Source organism: Rhinatrema bivittatum, chromosome 7, assembly GCF_901001135.1.
Source record: "Rhinatrema bivittatum chromosome 7, aRhiBiv1.1, whole genome shotgun sequence".
NCBI lineage: Eukaryota > Metazoa > Chordata > Amphibia > Gymnophiona > Rhinatrematidae > Rhinatrema > Rhinatrema bivittatum.
Window position 1 is genome coordinate 252489953 of NC_042621.1, and position 20811 is coordinate 252510763.

General features: G+C 42.7%; 1 protein-coding gene across 1 annotated transcript in view; it reads left to right on the forward strand.

The window, feature by feature from the left end:
• The window catches only part of C7H10orf90 (chromosome 7 C10orf90 homolog), a 289452-nt gene that overhangs the window by 143924 nt on the left and 124717 nt on the right, over positions 1–20811 (forward strand). Inside the window, exon 4 of the mRNA XM_029610728.1 lies at positions 16315–17407. Coding sequence (XP_029466588.1) covers positions 16315–17407 — 1093 coding nt within the window. The remainder of the gene's footprint in view (positions 1–16314; positions 17408–20811) is intronic.

Here is a 20811-nt window from a genome sequence, read left to right on the forward strand (position 1 = left end):
CAGCTGTAGTGAATTAAAGGGATCAGGTCCCTTTAATTCTAATGAAGAGGTGTGGCCTTGCACCTAAAGATGGCGGCGGCCATCTTTGATTCCCTCCGCAGAGGAAGGGCTGCAGCAGGGAGCACAGCAGGGACGGCTCTCCGCCCCGCGGTCAGGCCGGGGAGCCACGCCGGGCACCGGGTCAGCGGTTTCCAGACGTTGTTGCGGCGGACCGCTGCCGCAGAGGAGGTAGGGGAGCACGGTCGTGGCATCCCACGACCGCGGAGTACAACACACAGTAAAAACTTTTTAAAATATATCCGAAGCAGAAAGCCTGTGAGGGAGTCAATTGGACCATTAGATAATCAAGGGGTTAAAGGGGCACTTAGAGAAGATAAGGCCATCGTGGAAAAATTAAATGATTTCTTTGCTTCATTGTTTACTGAAAAGGATGTTGGGGAGATACCCGTACTGGAGAAGGTTTTCATGGGTAATGATTCAGATGGACTGAACCAAATCACGGTGAACCTAGAAGATGTGGTAGGCCTGATTGACAAACTGAAGAGTAGTAAATCACCTGGACCGGATGGTATACACCCCAGAGTTCTGAAGGAACTCAAAAATGAAATTTCAGACTTATTAGTAAAAATTTGTAACCTATCATTAAAATCATCCATTGTACCTGAAGACTGGAGGAGGGCCCCCCGGAGATCTTCCATCTGCGCCATCCAAGGGAAGGGGTTGTGGATGAGCTGAAAGGGGATGGGATTGAGAGAGGGGGAGTGACTGGGGGGGGAGGGAGGAGAGAGTGAGGGGAGTGACTGGGGGGGAAGGAGGAGAGAGTGAGGAGAGGGAGGAGAGAGTGAGGGGAGTGATTGGGGGGAGGGAGGAGAGAGTGAGAGGAGGGGGAAGGTGAGCGGGAGGGAGACTAAAGGAAGGAGGTGAGAGGGAGTGGGAGGGAGACTGGAGGGGGGAGGTGGGAGGGGAGGTGGAAGGGAGAATGAGGGGGAAGGAGAATGAGGGGGAGGGAGTGGGAAGGAGAATGAGGGGGAAGGAAATAGACCGAAAAAAAAATTTAAATGTAGCCCGTTGTTACGGGCTTAACGGCTAGTATATTTGTAAATGATCTGGAAAGAAATACGAGTGAGGTAATCAAATTTGCAGATGATACAAAATTGTTCAGAGTAGTTAAATTACAAGCAGATTGTGATAAATTGTAGGAAGAACTTGTGAGACTGGAAAATTGGGCATCGAAATGGCAGATGAAATTTAATGTGGATAAGTGCAAGGTGATGCATATAGGGAAAAATAAACCATGCTATAGTTACACAATGTTTGGTTCCATATTAGGTGCTACCACCCAAGAAGAGATCTAGGCATCATAGTGGATAACACATTGAAATCGTCAGTTCAGTGTGCTGCGGCAGTCAAAAAAGCAAACAGAATGCTGGGAATTATTAGAAAGGGAATGGTGAATAAAACGCAAAATGTCATAATGCCTCTGTATCGCTCCATGGTGAGACTGCACCTTGAATACTGTATATTATTCTGGTCGCTGCATCTCAAAAAAGTTATAACTGCGATGGAGAAGGTACAGAGAAGGGTGACCAAAATGATAAGGTGAATGGAACAGCTCCCCTATGAGGAAAGACTAAAGAGGTTAGGACTTTTCAGCTTGGAGAAGAGATGGCTGAGGGGAGATATTGTAGAGGTGTTTAAAATCATGAGAGGTCTAAAACAGGTAGATGTGAATTAGTTATTTACTCTTTCAGATATAATACAAAGACTAGGGGGCACTCCATGAAATTAGCATGTGGCACATTTAAAACTAATCGGAGAAAGTTCTTTTTCACTCAACGCACAATTAAACTCTGGAATTTGTTGTCAGAGGATGTGGTTAGTGCAGTTAGTGTAGCTGTGTTTAAAAAAGGATTGGATAAGTTCTTGGAGGAGAAGTCCATTACCTGCTATTAACTAAGTTGACTTAGAAAATAGCCACCGCTATTACTAGCAACAGTAACATGGAATACACTTAGTTTTTGGGTACTTACCAGGTTCTTTTGGCCTGGATTGGCCATTGTTGGAAACAATGTTAAAAAATATATGGTGGAAGTATTGAAATTTGAAGAAAGAAATATTCCTGTAGTAAATAAATTGAATTTCCTGCCGGCTTTGATAAATACTAAGGATAATCAAATTCAGTCAGAGGCCTTAGAAAATTTAACGCAGTTTCTTGAAAATTCGACTGAGGAAGTTCTTGAACGTGGAACCTTGTTGGTAACATTATTTAATGAGGCTGATGTAAGCCTGATTATGCAGAGATATTTTAAAAATATCTCAGCAAGTTTTTTTCCCCAACAAGTCAGGATATATCCTGACTTTACACGTGTTACCCAGGAGAGGCGCAGAGAATTTTTAGAGTATGGCATGTTCTTATGTTCTCTATCTGCTGTAATACTTTAGTAACTAAAAGTTACCAAAAGCAGAACTCTCATGTTTTTGGAGAAGAGCAGAAATGTTGAGACTGTCTGAGGAAATTACAATATCTTGATTGTCACCAACCTCATTTGCTCTCCATTTATCAGAAGGCAGATAGTATGCTTTAAAAATGGGTGGCGTAGCCTCAGAAGGTTATTTCAAAACCTCCAACGCATACTTTTAAACTTACTCAGAGGAGTGGTGCTGAGAGATCTAGGGAAAATAAGGATGCATAAATTCCTTTTTGCATTGGCATTATTCAGATTTTCCAACAGAGCCTCATTTACTACTTATTTTTCCCATAGATACAGAATGGGCGAAAAGCCATAGTAAATCAGGACTTTAATTTGCAGCATTAGATTGTCCTTCACAAGGGCTACATCAGTAGCCTGTAGGATAGCAAAATTGCTCTCATAACCTCTTAGTCTTGATTTATAGTCTTCTAAAATCTTATTTTGGCTGGCTAATTTGGCAGTGGTTTCATCAGAAAATGTGCAAAGTTTGTTTCCTTCAATTTCTTGGTTCACAGACCGTGTTGATGGCGCCTCAGTCTGTGAGACAACTGCAGAGATCTCCTTAAGAAACACAGATTCCAGGTTTCTGGCATTGGAACAATCACAAACTTCACCAGTACAGGCACCGAGACTGATCCTGCAGTATTCACCACCTTTGAGTTGTCCTCCAGTTAGGGAACCTTCATTTTCAGTTTTTATTTTATTTTACCTACGAACTGTATCAGTGTTTATTTCACAAGGACAAAAATGAGAGAAATCAATGGAAAAAAGGCTCAACATTTTTCCAGGTAAATATCATTGATGTTCTTGTCGTAATAAATTAAACACTGATAAATTCTGGAGAAAAATAGAAACTAAATACAAAGGTCCCTACATCCAATGTACTCATAAGGTGCCCGAGGTTTGGCTGTGCTGTAGATGGAGCAAGTCAAATCCAGTACTCTGAAGTTGACTGAAAAAATTGCACCCACACCGAGTGAGGCAGGTCTCCTTGCTCTGAGCATCCCACTGTTAGTGTTGCATCCAGGCTGCCTTCCACTCCAACAAGCCTGCTATGATATAAGGTGATGTCTGCAGTAACCAAATGCTTCCGGGAGTGCAGCACTCAGTGGCTGAGAGCGGGAGTCACTTTTCTTCAGAGCTCAGTGAGTCCTCCAGTCTAATGGAACAATTCCCCTGTATCTGCTCCAATGTCTCCCTGTCTCCAGCGGCCCCCACACAACACCGTCTATACAGCCAATGATCAGCATAGAAGGCTTGTTACGGTAAAATAGAGTTTTATCCTTCCTTTTCCCCATGTTGGAAGAATAGGAAAAGCAAGATGGCTTGAGTTGTAAAATTCTTCAGAGCTCCCACAGCAGAGCTAACTTTTACCAGCCATCTTCACTTCTCCATCCATAATCAATTTAACAAAATTCCTGACCCAGTTTGGCATCCATCAAAGAGCTTGTATGTATTGTTGAAGCTTCTTGTCTGGCTGTTAGTCAGAACTCAATTGCCCTCATCCTATCTGTCTGGACCCCTACGCTTCACTTCTTTAATAGCTGCCTAGGCCTGACCGTCTGGGCTGAGGCCATCAGTTTGTTTAGTACATGAGAGGGTCTGTTAATCAGAGCCCAACTGCCCTCCTTTGTCTTATCAGCCTGAATATGAATGTTTCTGTTTCTGTGAGTCAACAGGCGCAAGGGCAACCTCTCAGAGATATAAATATTTCCAGGCTGCTTTGAAACCAGCGTTGACAAACATGACCTTAGGCTGATTCCTGGTAATGCTCATTTCCTGCTAGTTGTGACAACTAACCCTTAGCGCCTGTGCTGCTGAGCTCCTGCACTCCAGGAGAAGGAAGGATGGGCTTTTTCTCTGTGTAAGCTCTTGATCAGTGGTAATTTTCTAAAAAGTAAAAATGTACCAGATCGAGGACAGCAGTGGTCTCCACCTTCCACTTTTTTCCAATGGGGAAAAGGAAGTAAGTTCAAAAAGACTCCAGGTTGGTGAGCTGGCATGACCTGACAGAAAACCAGCACTTCCCTTGCCAGCATGTTTACATTTTGAATTCATCTTGTTGCCCATCCTTTGACTCCTCTGATTAGTTGGACAGGCTGCTGGAGTGAGTGACATCACATTGGTTGTGCTGCTATCTCCTAACCTCAAGCTCCTGCTCAGACCCCAACATATTGGTTATGTAATGGCCACCCTGATGGCTTGACGCTTTAAAAAGTTATGCGCGCGGGGTGCATTTGCACGCGCCACCCGGCGCATGTTATAAAATCCGGGGTTGGTGCGCGCAAGGGGGTGCACACTTGTGCACCTTGCTCGCGCCGAGCCCTAGGGGAGGCCCGATGGCTTTCCCCGTTCTGTACAAGGCCGCTCCGAAATCGGAGCGGCCTTGGAGGGAACTTTTTTTTTGGTCCCTCCCCACCTTTCCTTCCCTTCCCCTATCTAACCCACCCCCAGCCCTACCTAAATCCCCCCCTACCTTATTTTGTCGAGTTACACGTGCCTGCCAGCTGCCGGCGTACCATGCCCTGGCACAGGCCGCTGTGCCGGAGCACTCGGCCCCGCCCCAGACCGCTGCCATGCCCCCGGCCATGCCCCCGGACCACCCCTTTTTCAAAGCCCTGGGACATACGTGCATCCCAGGGCTTGCGCGCGCCACCGAGCCTATGGGGTAGGTTTTCGGGGGTTACGTGCGTATCTTATGCCCGTAACCCTTTGAAAATCTACCCCACTATGTTTGTGCTTGACATGGATTAGTGCAATACCTGCATGGGACTCTGATAAAAATGAGCACAGCAGTATCCTCAGTTGTTTAGATTCTGAACAGTGGGAGTAGCTAAGGGCCTGATTAACCAAGGCTTTTCTCACAATCTGTGTCTATGGGAAAATGCTTAGTAAATGAGGCATTTATAAGTAGATTTTAAAAGCGTTGCTTGCGCAAAAACGCCCACATATGCGTGCATGCGGGCCATGTGTGAGCAACGTGGATTTTAAGAAGCCACAAAGTACGCATGTACATACCCATGCACGGGTCCAGAATAAGGGGGTGGAAAAGGGGTGGGGCACGGGCGTTCTGGGGCGTGGCCAAGACTTACGCATGTAAGTTCGTATTTTAAAAAGGCTGACCATGGAGCGTGTTGGCTTTTTATCTGTGAAATTTTACTGCTGGTCCTGATAAGAAGCAAGGCTGGAGATCTCAAGTTTTAGGGCTTTTTGCAAAATGTAAGGGTTTGGGTTCAAGTGGGGGGTTTGCAGGATGAAGAACCAGAAGGGTATTGAAGATGTTGATATGATCTGGGCAAACTGCTGGACTACTTGGAAAAAAAGGTTTTTCCCTCGTGCGAGCAAGTTTTAAAATCCACCTGCATACGTCTGTAAAATACGCTTAAAAACCGTAGCGGAAAGACGTGTGGGACATTTACTGAAGCAACATCTTAAGATCACACACATACATATGTGTGGGAGGGGTATTTTAAATGATACGCGTGTACTTGCACGCATGATTTAAAACTGGTGTGCATTTCCGTTCACACACCAATGCACACGTTTATGGATGCATGTGCCTTCCTTTTAAAATGACCCTGTCAAGTGTATACATTTTTGAAAACATTAAAAATGTCTTCAAAATTAAAATGAAATTGCTTATTAAAAAATATACTTTCAGTGTAATAGTAAATTCATGAAAGGTTGGCTAAAATTTGAAAACTAAAATCTACCTTCTAAGGCAACCACCTTCTTAATTATGTACACGTATAGATATTGAAAGGAATACGCATACACAAACTGGCAACTTGATTTGCACTGAGCCTGAGGTTTGTTCACTATTATAATCATTTGTCCTGTTGCGCTCACTGCTCACGGGCCCCGACCAGTCATCTGTGCTTACTTCCCAATGCAAGGTTCTCCGTGGTCTCCGCCGGTCTTGATGGTCTTCATGTTCGATGTTTCTGGTCTCCTGTGAATGTTCCTGATCTTGTTCTTCGTTGGAGCTCCTTTGTCATCTCTCCGGTGATCCTGATGTCCCATGTTCCTGATGTTCCTTGTTCTTGATGTTCTGAGGTCCTGATGTTCCTGCCTCTGGCTCTTCGTCCTGCTTCCAGGTTTCCCTCTCATCCACCTTTCCTGGCGTGCCACCGTCATGGTCTGTGACCAGCCCAAGGGGGCTGTATAGGGTGCTTCGTGGCACAAGGCCTGTCTTCACGTCTGCAGCACAATTCTCTGTAAGGTCCTTGTTTTTAATGCTGAGGTCTGTTCCTGAATCTTGAGTCTTGAATCCTGGAATCCTGTTCCTGGTCTTTGGAGTTCTTTGTTCCTGCTTCCATCCGTGCCCTAGACTCAAGCCAGAGCCTGCTCCACTTCAGCATGGTCCGCGACCAGACACAAGTGGCTGTGTAAGGTGCACCTCAGTGCAGGCCTCTCCTGAATCTTCGTCATGTTTCTAGCTTCAGATCTTCATCTTCTCATCTGGAGTCTGCTTTGCTTCTGACGTGGTCCGTGACCAGCCATGGGCAGCTGTGTAGGGCGCGCTGTGGTGCAGTACTCATCCTGTACTAGTGCCTGAATCCTGAATCCTCGTCTGAGTCTTCCAAGTTCCTTGAATCCTCGTCTGAGTCTTCCAAGTTCCTCGAGTCTTTGTCTGAGTCCTCCAAGTTCCTTGAGTCTTCGTCTAAGTCTTAAAAGTTCCTCAGTTCCATGTCTTATCACGTTCCTGCCCTCATCCTCTGTCTGTCCTCATGCACTCATTGTTCCCAAGTGGCGGGTCTGGAAGGGCTACCAAATGGCCAGAGGGCTACTCTTGAGACCAGCATTGCGTTGTTGGGTGTCACCTGTGCGTGCAGGTCCAGTGGAGGTCTGAGCCTACCTTGTTCCAGTGCCTGCACTATTCAATACCTCAGTTTTAGTCCAGCCTTGTTTCAGCTCCAGCCTGTGCTTGGACACTCTCACCTCCCATGGTGTGTGTCTTGGAGCTCCTCCCTGAGCCATGTCATGATCCAAGGGCTCACATCTTTCTAGAGCAGCGATTCTCAACCGGTGTGTGTTGCGACACACCAGTGTGTCACCAAGCACCGGCAGGTGTGTCGCGGCTCCCAGTGTCCCACTGCCCCGCTTGTGCTTCCCTTCTCCCCAGGGGTGGGGCCAAAGAATGGAGCAACAATGTGCACCACTGCCGACTGAAGAGTGGAGAGACCTGTGCGCCGCCGCCAGAGGCCAGGCTGGCGGGGACGAAGAATGGAGTGATGCTGCGCGCCGCCGCTGGTGGCTGAAGAGTGGAGAGACCTGTGCACCGCTGCTGGAGGCCAGGCTGGTGGGGCCAAAGAATGGAGAGATGCTGCGAGCCGCTGCTAGCAGCTGAAGAGTGGAGCGGCCTGTGCACCACTGCCAGAGGCCAGGTCGGCAGGGCCGAAAAGCGGAGAGACCCTGCGCACCACCGGAGGCCAGGCCAGCGGCAGCTGGAGAGATGTTGCACGCCGCCGGAGGTCAGGCCAGCGGCGGCTGATAAGCGGAGGCCAGACTTATTGGGCCAAACAATTGAGACGAGGCTTCATGTGAGCTTGTGTGTGTGTGTGTGTGTGTGTGTGATAGAATGGGTGCCTGGGTGCGTGAATGGCAGCTTTGTGTGTGTGTGTGGTAGAATGGGTGCCTGGGTGCATGAGTGAGAGCTTGTGTGTGTGTGTGTGTGTGTGGTACAATGGGTGCATGAGGACAGCTTTGTGTGTGTGTGTGTGTGTGGTAGAATGGGTGCCTGAGTGGCAGCTTTATGTGTGTGGCAGAATGGGTGCCTGGATGCGTGAGTGGCAGCTTTGTGTTTGTGTGGTAGAATGGGTGCCTGGATGCGTGAGTGGCAGTTTTGTGGGTTGTGGTAGAATGGGAGCAAGAGCATTTGTGTGTGATTGAGAGCTTGTATGTAAGTGACAGAGCATGTGTGTGATTGAGAGAGAGACTGGTCAGAGGTGATGTGTTTTTGTGAGAGAGAGATAGATTGGTCAGAAAGATGACTGGTGTGTGTGACAGAGACTGGTCAGGGAGGTGACTGGTGTGTGTGTGAGGAAGATATACTAGTTAGGGAGGTTACTGGTCTGTGTGAGACAGAGACTGGTTGTGACTGGTTGTGGGCCCTAAGGAAGAGGACTGTGAGGACAAAGCTTCAGCAGCCACTGCTGCTTCTGGTGAGTGCTATTGACCTGCAAGTGAAAGGCGTGGGAGAGTTGCTGGAGAGGGTAAGTGAAGGCGGCTTTTTAAGTTTATTTTTCTTGATTGACTGCCATTTTAATTATTGGATATTATGTGATATGTCTGCTGTTTTGAAATATTTTGATATTTGGACAATTTTTAATAATTTTTATGAGTTTTTAATTGTTGGATGTTATTCTGTTCATCAGCTGTTTTGTAACATTTATTAGTATAGTTTTACAATTATTTCTAATTGGCTATCTAACTATAGCAGCTTGGCTTGCTCTGTTTTCCTAATAGGAGGTGTATTAGTGTTTAGGGCCTGGTTAAATATTTGTAGTGGTAAATTTCTGACTTTTCATAAGGAGGGCTACTGTGGCTGGTAGTAAAGGGGATTTGTTTTGCTTTTACTGAGATGTCATCAGAACCAGAATATCTTTTTTTGTATGGGTTGTTGTATGGGTAATGTCCTAGTTCTGCTCTGCACCCATTTTTGGGGGTCAAGGAGGTTCCTGAGGATGCAGAATGTATGTTTACATTTAGCCCCATGACGGTCACATGTTCAGTGTGTCACGCATGTGAGAACCATCTGTCAGGTGTGTCCCGGCCGAAAAAAGGTGGAGAACCACTGCTCTAGAGCAAGCGACCACACCCCCGCGTTCACAACATGCCCCCTACAAAGTCCTATTTTTTTTGTTTTTAAATTGCCAGTAAAACATCAAAGTTCATATAGCTATTCTTAAATTGAGAAGCCAGCAGTTTCAACCTTCACTTGACATAGATACATGTTTCGATATCGTAATCTGCTTCTGAAGTGAAAAAAGTCATTGCTAATCTTGGCAGCGTACTCTGTGAAGAGAAATAAACAGTGAAATCTGAAGACTACATCATCCATAAACTACCAATAAAATAGCAGCTGAGAGGAGTTAATCCATATAGGTATTTTCAATCCAAGGACATAAAATGTATATTCAATATCATACTGTAATAATGTTTGCTAAAAAAGTTGTGTTGTACAACACCAAATCTGCACCCTATATAATCAAACATAGTGATTACACAATTATCACCCTAACTGACAATTGTAAATGATATTATGTTTATCGTGTCATGGCAAAGTTACCAATGGGGAAAACTGCTATTTTGATTGGTTCCTTTCAGCTGCCATTTTTATTGGTAGTTTATGGATGATGTGGAATCTTCAGATTTCACTTTTTGTTTCTGCTCATGCAGTACGCCACCAAGATTGGCTGCGACAGTTTTATCACCAGCACTCCTTGAGGCAAATTACGATATCAAAACATGGATCTATGTCGAGTGAAGGATGAAATTGCTGGCTTCTCAAGTTAAGTACAGCTTTATGGACTTTGATGTTTTATTGGCATCTTAAAAACAAAAGAAAAAGGACTGTAGGGAACAAATGATTATAATACTGAACAAACAGTGCAAATCAAGTTGCCAGTTTGTGTGTGAGTGTCCTTTTCAATATCTATATATGTGCAAGATTAATAAGGTGGTTGCATATGAAGGTGGATTTTGGTTTATTTTGTGTTAAAAATGAAATCATAATGATTTTATTTTGCTTTAACTTCTACGTGAATTATTAAAAAGAATGGTTTCTTCTGTTCCTATTGTCATTTTAAAGTTAACCATAGAATTGTATTTTTTATTATGGTTGTGATTCGTTTAAAGCATTAAGGCTGTTAAGCGAGAAAGAAAAATAAATAAATAAACTCTGTGCAGTTTTCATCAATATTAGATAATATCTAAACCCAATGGAAAACTGTGCAAGGCAAAGCAAAAATAGTAAATCTACAGACAAAATACCTGTAGAAAAACAGTGTTTTCAAACTTACAAGGTTTACAAAGCATTCTACAGTTAGATCAATTTGGAAAGCTGGTAATAACTAAGATGAGTCTATGTCATAAGGGACAAGATAAAAAAGTTCAGTTTTGTTGCTATAAGTATGGACTTGTAGTTCTGATTTTGTTGAAAGTACATACATTCAATACTATAAAATTAGGATGGTCCTGGCCTGTCCCATTTATGACACAGAGTCATCTAGCAACCCTACTAGCACTTTTGCAACCCTTCCATCATTCTGCTTGCTCACATCAGTAGGGATTGAGAAACAACAATGCTTCCTTCTGTCTCTGAAAGCTTTACCTGCCATCCCAGAACGCAGCTGTGCTATTGTCTTCATGTTTGAATGCTCATTAGAGCAGCACTGTGTCCTTAAGCATGAGATAAAAAATGACTTTCCTGGAGAAACCAATAACACTCTTTCCATAATTGCATATTTCAGTTCACCTTGGTTAAATATCATATCCCAGTATATTACTCTGTTTTCTGTTTAGCTTCTTAGATTAAGATTTTCAGCATGTCCAGTATGTAGGTACAAGTAACAGGACACATGTTGGCTAATTTTAAAAGGAACGTGCGTGCGCCCATAAACGAGCGAATCGGCGCGTGAGCAGAGATATGCTGCGATTTTATATCGTGCGCGCAAGTACACGCGTATCATTTAAAATTCCCCTGCCTCACGTATGTGTGCGCATAATCTTAAAAGGTGGCGCGAGTAAATGTCCCGTGCGTATTTCCACTAGGGCTTTATCAGCTTTTATACACGTATGCAGGCGGATTTTAAAACACGCTCGCATAAAAACATTTTTTCCAATTAGTTCACCAGTTTGTCCAGTTGATATTGAGGTCTTCAAGACGCCTCTAGTTCTTCATCCTGTAAGCCCCCACTTGACCCCGAACCTTCACGCTATGTTGAAAGCCCTTAAACTCAAGATCTCTAGACTTGCTCTTCATTAGGACCTGCAGCAACGTTACATGGATAACACACGGGCATGCACCATGGTCAGCTTTTTGAAATTTGGAGTTACATGCATAAGTCTTAGCCCCACCCTGGAATGCCCATGCCCCACCCATTCCCTGCCACTTTTCCTCACCCTTATTCTCGATGCATGCATGGGTATGTACGTGCGTACTTCATAGATTCTCAAAATTTGTGTTGCTTGTGCACGGCCCGCATATGTGCATATGTGGACATTTTTGCACAAGCAGTGCTTTTAAAATCTATCTCATGGTGCCCATAGCTGACAAAAGCATGGATAGTAAGTAGGAAAGGATAATACATATAAGGTATAAACTTTAAAGTAATAATTCCAGTTCCACTTCTCAATGGATCAACTTGCCTTTCTTGACTCAGCTACATTCTCTTTAGGTCTTATTTCTAGGAATGCTTTTGTTCTTATATACTTTTTCTTATGATTTTTATTCAGTTTGTAGCATAAACACCATGCACGTTTTCCCTTCAAGTTTTAAAAATCTTTCTCCAAGTCTTCATCAGTTTGTCTAGAATTCATCGTTTACATGTATCAGACTGATGGTTTACTGTAATAAGAGAAAAGCAGATCCCTTGGCGTTGGAATATTATTATGTACCATTCAGCAAATAAGTATTGAGGAACAGCAAAACAGTATCCCTTTATTTTGTTTCTTTTGACTTCCCTCTCAACGTTTTTGCACAATGCAATGTAGGAAACAAAACACTTGCAAGGTGACACCCCTTGCATTTACCTAAAGATGCATTTGAACCAATGGATAACTTAATAGGTAGAAAGCTTTAGGAGGTTGTTCCATGAAGCCTGGCCTAAATGACAGGGTAGATGATGTTCCTATCAGCATGTATAACTGATGCCTATCTTCATCTTTTCCTACTTCTCTAGGTGTTCAGAAGTCAAATCTAAAGTGGAGGTGCATGATCTAATCAAAACAAAACTGAAAACTTTGCAGAAATGCCACTTTCCTACAAAAAAATTGCAATGTAATTTGTTAATCACATTCATATACTGAATGTAGCAAACGTTTTTCAATAATGTATGCAAAGTCTGTATATGCTTACAATAATGGATGCAAAGTCTGTATTATTAAACCACCCTTACCCCTAGCAATCAGCCTTGTGTGTGTGTAGGGAGGGGGGGGGGTGTTCAATAATGGTATTAATAAATGATTTTATTGATTTTGATCTGAGATAATGTATGCCAGTCTTAAAGTGAAACAGTGTAATTTTAAAAAAATGGTCTAATAATGATAGCAAACAGTCCAAGAAGTAGAAATTGAAATGTGCTTATGGCAAACACACAAATGCACTCTGTTTGTTTTCCATGCCAGCTGCATGTAACACAGGCACATTTAACTAACATAAATAATTTAATGACCATGGTAGAAAATTAAACTGAGCCTACCACTTAGGGCTATAGTTAAACCTTTTCTGAAGTTTTCTTTATGCTTTGTTGAAAACTTCCAAAAAGAAGATGGTGAAATTCATTCCCTTATTTTTAATTACACTTAGGATCTGGAAGTGAGGGATATGCAAATGTTTTCCAAATCAAGCAGAATCCAGGGGAAGATCTGAAAATATTTGGTGTAGATTGACTTGAGGAATTAGATGTTACGCATCCCGTTCGCGCCCGTCCCGCGCACGGGCCTGCTCACCTTCATGGTCCCATGGCAGGTCCCGGGTCGGCCTCCCTAGTGGCAGCTGCTAGCATTTCCAGGCCCTGGCGTCCCGCGGTGGTGATTGCCAGGCCTTCTACTGCGCACCAGGCCTCACACTAGAGCTCGGCATCTTTGGCGCTGTTGGCCATGCCCCTACGCGAGTGTGCACAGACTGCCCGGCCTCTTGTAGGGCCAAGGGCGGGTCTTAGCTCTGCGGCGTGCCCTGATTGAGAGTTTGTTATAAGGAAGTCCCTGCCTGCACTTCCTTGCCTTGGCAATTGGGTCGGCTTATGCCAGATTGTCTCTGCGCCTGTACTTGTTCCTGTCTTGTTCCAAGTCTCGTTCCAGGATCCTTCTGTTTCAGTTCTGTTCCTGCCTTGCTCCTGCTTCCTAGTTCCTGCGTCCTCCGGTTCCTGTTTGTCTGTTCATCTACCCAGGTAGTACTCCGGACTGTCTCTCTGGTACTGACCTCAGTTTGCTTCTTGACCTGCCTGCCTGCCGCCTGCCTTGTGACTCCAGCCTGTTACTCGACTCATCCATCTGCTACCTGCCTCCTGCCTCCAGCCTGCAACTGGACTCGTCTGTCTGGTACCTACCTCCTGACTCCAGCCTGCTACTTGACTCGTCCGTCTGCTACCTGCCTCCTGACTCCAGCCTGCTACTCGACTCATCCGTCTGCTACCTGCCTCCTGCCTGCTATTCGATTCATCTGCCTGCTGCCTGCCTTCTGACCCCAGCTTGCCTGTGACCTTGTCTGACCTCTGGTATCTGACCTCTGCTTTGTTGACCATTCCTTGGACTGACTCCTGGACTCTGACCTCTGCCTGTTCGACCTCATCTCCAGATTCTGACTCTGTTCCTATCCTTGTCATCACCTACGCTATTCTGGTCCTCCTTGTTCCACCTGACCTCCAGTCTTGAACTTGACCACACTCCCCCTCTGTCCGTGGGCACGTCAGACTTCCACTCTCCCAGGAGACCCTGCAAGGCCCACCTAAGTCCAAGCGGCCCGGGTCCCTATGGGCTCCTCCTGGGGGGACCTCGGGCTTCCAGTGGTGAAGCTCTTCCTAGCCTCTGCCTCCTCCAGTGCTCCACCCCCTGGGGGCAGTTGCCTCCTGGTCTCTACCAGGAGGCAGTTCTCCACTGCCTCAAAACAAGGGTCCACCCCTGAGCGCAATTAGAATTGGCTTTGTCTTGGTCTGAATATGAGAACATAAGGAGTGCAGATCTAGACCACTCCTTCTACAACAACACAAGCAATTTCAGAACTATATACCTGAGGCTACTGTCCATTTTTCTGGATCATGATCTTGGTTTTCTGTTACTACTTGCAGCCAGCAGTCAGCTTGTTTTTGTACTAGCTTGTTCTTTAGTCAAAAGAGATATAAGATGCTAAACAGGATTGAGCTTAGCTAATATTTGTAGGGAGGCCTCCACAAAGCACTAGGTATATCAAGAAGTATTATTCATAAGGATGGATACAATAATAAAAAGAATGAAAACATATTTTTGTGCAAGTTCCTACTTAGGTTGTGCAGATTTGCTCATAAAAATGAAAGTAAAATATATGTACAAATTTGATAGCGACTTTTATTGTTTTGGACAGTTTTTAAATATGACTACTTGTTTGTTTCTCAATATAGACTCAATATTGAATCAGATAATGCAAACCTGTATCGTAGCCTAGCCTTTACTCACAAAAAGGGATGCTTAGGAACTTCCTCTTCCTTTTACCAGATTCAAGAGTACAAAAGTCTTTGAATTCAAATTGTGAATATATTATTCCTAACTCCAAGCAAATAAAATGATGGCATACACTTTCTAATTAAATTGTCAATATCACCAATTATTTGCAAGTGGATATTGCCAAAATTTATGATGCTCAGATCCAAAAAAAATTATTTGCCTCTCCTTGTTTAATTGTGACTTAGTTGGGGCATCTTTCGTTTTGAAGCAATCCTGAATTAGACCGAGCCTGATTTGAAAAAACACTACACAGCTGAAGATGCTGACTTTACAATGAAACAGTCTGAGTTCTTGTCTACTCTGACTTTAAAAGTCTTCTTACTAAGTCATTTTTGCAAGAATATGGATGTAATTCCCTGTGTTTTATCTTAATTCTGATAAAGGTTCTATAATTTGAGATCTCATAATGTGCCCAGTAGGAAAAAACAGATTAGGTAAAAGAAAAATGCACAGATTACAAAATGTCAGTGTTTTGGATAAACTTGCTGTACAAAAAACTGCACTAAATAATAAGAATGATTTAAAAATACAAAAAGAAAACAAAAAGAAAATCTCAGCATCAGGAAAACATTTCATTGATGAATACTGCTGGTGCAATCCTTGTGCAAAAGACCCTTAAGAGTGATGAACCATGAGATTAGCTATTTCCTTAAAGACCACCAAAACCTTATTCTTTCAAATTAAAACCACCAAGACCTTAAAATTTCTCTTCTGATCTCAGACCAATCCTAGAAATGATCATCCACCATAAGGGGTACAAATAGATACACTACATTTAAGAATAAGTAGTCTTCGTAGGAAGCACATTTTGATATGGTCACATTTAAAAGGAGATCTGGGTGTTAAATGCAGTGAAGTTGAAAATCTCAACAGAACATAAAATGCCAGTGCAGGAATAAAAACGAGATGTAGTCCTTATTTCCTGTGCTAATTTCTGAATGTTTATCAGTCGGTGCATTAACCTGTGTCCCCCAGCAAATCACGGTGTGTTTGTACTGCCGCCTACACTTTTGACTCTTTGGGATTCTGTATTCTAAGGCTATTAGCGTTTACATGTTTTAATAACTTGGCACACCAGCATGAAAGTGCAGTGGTGGATGTTTAAACCTTGATTGACAGTCATGGTAAAAAGCTGACAGTGGGCACCACACTGCTGAAAGTCACTTTATCAGTAAAATTTTATGGCTTTTTGGAGCATCTCATTTTTTTTTTCAAATGCATCCAATTTTTCACTGAACATTTCCAGAAAATGCAGTGCTCATTTTAGACAGAAACTCAAAAGGCAGTAAGAATAGGACCTTAATGAGAGGGCTTGAACTATAATATCTTAAAATTTGTATAGACCAAAAAAAAAAGGGGAAATAACTACTTGTGTTACACAGTAGAATGCTTGAATAATTTGGATCTTTTTCTTTTGTAGGAGACTCTGGGTTCGTACAATGCTAAACTGATTTCATCCATAGTCATTTCACAGATGATTGATGAGAATAAATCAGAAGAAAATGGGCCCATTTTGCTTATGCAGCCTGTGATCACTCAGCCTAATGCTTATTGTATAAAGCAATCTTGGGCTAATCACAATTTGGTCAACAGTAATAAAGCATTTACATTAATACCCAGCAAATTAAGAACTGAAACATCTCTAAATGAGAATGCATCAAGAGCTATCCTGCATCACAGAAAGGAAAAACAATATCATAAATGGAGAAAGGGGTTTACATCTATAACAATTACAGCAAGGCAAATCAGGCCATCTCCTAACCACATGCTGTGGGTAGCATCTGGGGACCCTCCAAGTCTGAAGTTCAACAGTGAGGATCACTTAATGAATAGCAACATGTCTTCAAACAATGCAAGATTAATTCAGCACCCCACAGTCTTACATCTCTATGGGGCTTGTGAAAACAGAGCAACGGTAAATGAGCTGTGTTCAAATTTAAGTTCTATGCAGCAAAACTCAGTTTGCAACTCTGGGTATCTGCCCTCTGCCAACCATCAAAAGAATGTGCAGGCCTCCTTCAGCTCATGCATCTACCTCAAGCTCGATTGTCAGTACACCAGTACCATCTGTTACATAGACAAGTCTCTGTCTGTATCTATTGACCAACCTCAAGTTCCAGCCCCCAAAATGCAGAGATCAGTTTTGCTCTTTAACATAAATTGCAGTTCATCAAAGTCAACAGCAGATGGAGTAAATGGCTTAGTTAATAAAGAGCCAATTGCAGAGCTACGGAAGAGAGCATCCCCAAAAGAGGAGAGCCTTCTTACAGCAAACAATGCAGAATATATGGAATGCAACTATGTTAAAAAACAGTCAACTCTAAGGAGAGAACAGGGGATGGGAACAGAACGTCCTTCTGACTGTGTATCTCCTGTAGACTTTACATTAATTATAGATCATCCTAAAGACATACATCATTTAATGGTCAAAGATAGGAAAGATGTTGATAATTCAGATCTATATTCTTGTATACAGCACAGACACTTTTTGAATGATGGACCTGTTAAAGCAGGTGAGTAGTCTGATAAGTTACACAGCAGACTGTGTAATCTGAATCTGCCTAACTCTTCTTTGTCCCCACAGCCATCTCACTACAAATCCTAATCCTTTCCCCAGAGCTAATTTGGTTAGTGTTAATTTTGGATGGAAATAGGACTAGACCTTCTCAGAATTGTATAAAACACATCCAGTTGCCTCTGAAATGTTCTGGGATTCCCTCCCTATTAAAAAAAAAAATCATGCTTCACTATGCAAAAAATAATGATCAAGTTGGTAGATCCCCTCTTATAGTTTAAGAAGACAGTTTTCAATAGCCCGTGTTTGCAATGTGCATGAGCACTTTTAGCTTGTGCACACTGCATTGCAGCTAATTCTTAAAAGGAAACTACCCTTTGAAAATTAGGTGGGGGGACCGACCACAAAGTCTGCACACTAAAATCACCCGCATACCTTACACCTCCTGTTTCTAAGGGCAGCTGAGCAGGGGCAAAAAAGCACATATAAGTTTGAAAATACCAGGGATGAGTGCTGTTTTCCTCCTCAGTCTAAACACACCCTCAGGAATGCTTCTTTATGGTTAAAGATGTGTGTGCACTAAAGGGGGGGGGAGGGAAGGGAGGGAGGGTTGACTGAATGGCAACAGCCCCAACACAAGGGTCTAATTGAACTTGTCCTAGAGGTTACACAATTGGTTTGAATTTCTTTGCACCACTGTGAAATCATGGCCTCTGCTATCACAGATAATATCAGGTGTCTCCCTCAAGTATGCATCAGAGGTTCCTATGACATTTTCAGTGTGGGTGAAATAACTTTCCATGTGGCTTAAAATAATGAGAGGATAATCACCAGTGAGGTTATTAAGACTTGAATGAAACTAGAAAGCTCCCTCTTCTGGGACAGATCTGATTTTGGAGATCTATAAATGAATCCTTTTTTACTTTAGGGTTTTTTTGTTGTTTTTTTTTTTTGAGGGAAGGGATAATCTGAATATTAAACTAACCTGTCCTTCTCCTCTGCCTCTTTCGCCTTCCTTGTTTTCCATCCCATCTTCTTGTTTATTTATTTATTTATTTATTTCGGAGCTTTTATATACCGAGGTTTAGCAATTAGCCTTCACCCCGGTTTACAGTAGAACAACTTGTTACATAGAACAGTACATGGAATATAGAATGGAATAGGTTACATCAAACTGTTAGGAGACTGTCCTAGAACTAATTTTAAACGCATGAACCAGGTCGCGTCAAGTTTAATTTAAAACTTTAACAGTAGTAAAGGAACTCAGAAACGAGTTAGTAATAACCAGACAAAATGGCGAAGAGGTATGCAAGAGGTTGAGGTGGGGGGGTGGGGGGAGAGAGAAAGGGGGTGGGATCGGGAGGGGAGGGGAAAAGAAGAAAGGACGGCGGGAGCGGAGAGGAGGGAAGAGTGGCGGGGGGTGGAGGGGGGGGGGAAGCATAGGAACTCTTAGTGTTTGATCCATACCAGTCCTAAATCTTTACATTATGCCAACTTTTCTCTGAAAGGTCTAGGATTTTCAAAAAGAATACCAGCTCCTGAAAATTTAATTCTCACTTTACTACCTAATCTTTGCAGTGCAAAATCATGCTGTTTTTCCATAACTGATAGTAGTTAATTATGTGCAAATTATATGAAAATGTGGGTCCATGAAAAGCATTATCGCCACATTTTAGTCAACCCTGAACATAGACATAGACAAGTATTTGACCCTCTGCAAATCCTTCTTTTACTCAGATGAGAAATGTTCTTGCTTGAAATTGCTGTACCACCAACTTGCTATTCTTGATTCTCTTTTGTGTCTTTGAATACATATATGGTCATCTTCTACCAGCGAAAGAAAGAAACAGAAGAAAACAATAATCCTGTTTCCTAGCCAGTGGAGATTTTCCTGTAATTTATGTGATCATGGCAGAGTACTACTTTTAGAATTAGCATACAGGGTATTTTTCAAAACAGTGTCTGTGGGTGAAAAGCATTTTGCCTGCATAAATCAGCTGTCTGAAAATTGCCCACCCTCAATGTGGTGAAAAGTGCACATGTTACTCCACATTGTGTATACGTCTAGCTACGCCAAGAGGAGGTGCTACAGGGGAGCAAAAATCCGTGCAGAGGTTGCATTTCCAAACCTTTGTGCGGAGTTTTCAAGCAAAATTCTGCCCACACAAAAGCAGGTGCAAGCAACCGTGCAATGCTTTCTACCTGCAGCAAATTTCAAAGTGAAAACATGTGCACACTTTCACTGCGAAAACTGGTGCAAAGTCCGCGGGGTAAAAGGATGTGTGATCTTTTCTTTGTCCCAATGCGGCACTTTAAAAATTGCCTTATTAGTTACTCAGTAAGTGATGGCACATAAAGACCATGTTTCCATGCATAGGAGGTGAGCCTCTCTAGAATGAAGAGTCATGGGCTGAGGAGGAAAGGGGGAAGACGCAAGAGTAAGCTTAAGAAATATTTCTTTACAGAAAGGGTAGTGGATGCATGTTTCTCTGTTTATAATCTAGGTTCCTCCTTTCTGGCTTTCTATCACTTTGGGTAAATGAGTTTATATATTGCCATGATTAAGCCAACGCCAGCTCCACAAGAATCAGATTCCTCACAACCTCTTAAATATTGGTTTAATGCCTATGGAATATCTAAATGTGTGGTATGTGCATACTTGAGTACTAGTTTTTCAGAAAGATGAACTTGTGTATCCAAAACAAAAAAAACAGGGCTGGTACTCGGTTTTTTGCTGCCCTGTGCGAACAGTTACTGTGTTGCCCCACACCCCCCATGATTCAGTCAGTCTCTATCCTGGCCCATCAAATAAAGCCCAGCTCCCTTCTGCAATTTATATTTTTAGAAACTGACACACCTCCACCTCCTCACCTCGTTCACATAAGCAGAATACAGACCGACCCTCACCAAATACAGAATGCAGAGATCAGAAAGTATAAACAGAAACGTGCTGAGAAGAACTGAAATAGAATCCACAACAAACCAGCCTCTACATGCAGAGCGACAATGGAAAAACAGAAACATTATCATTCTTCATAAAACATTAAATAATAAAATCAAGAAATATAAAACATCAATCATAATAGTAAAATCATATTCATAAAAATATTTAAACCAGCTAATGAATAAGAGTATCCAAAATTTCCCAAACACCAATAAAATATTTTAAAACATCTGATGAATAAAAAATCCAATAATTAAAAAAATTTCTATTTCCCCTCCCCCCCCCAAATTAAATATTTCAAAAGAGCAGAAACATCAAATTATACCAAATAATTAAAACTAATAAGGATTTAAAAATCTCCTGCTCTCCATACCTAGAATCTTTTGATTAACAGTCACCCTGAGATCATCGTGGACGGGGGGAGATAGGGTCATACAAATTTTATCTTCCCTCTCACA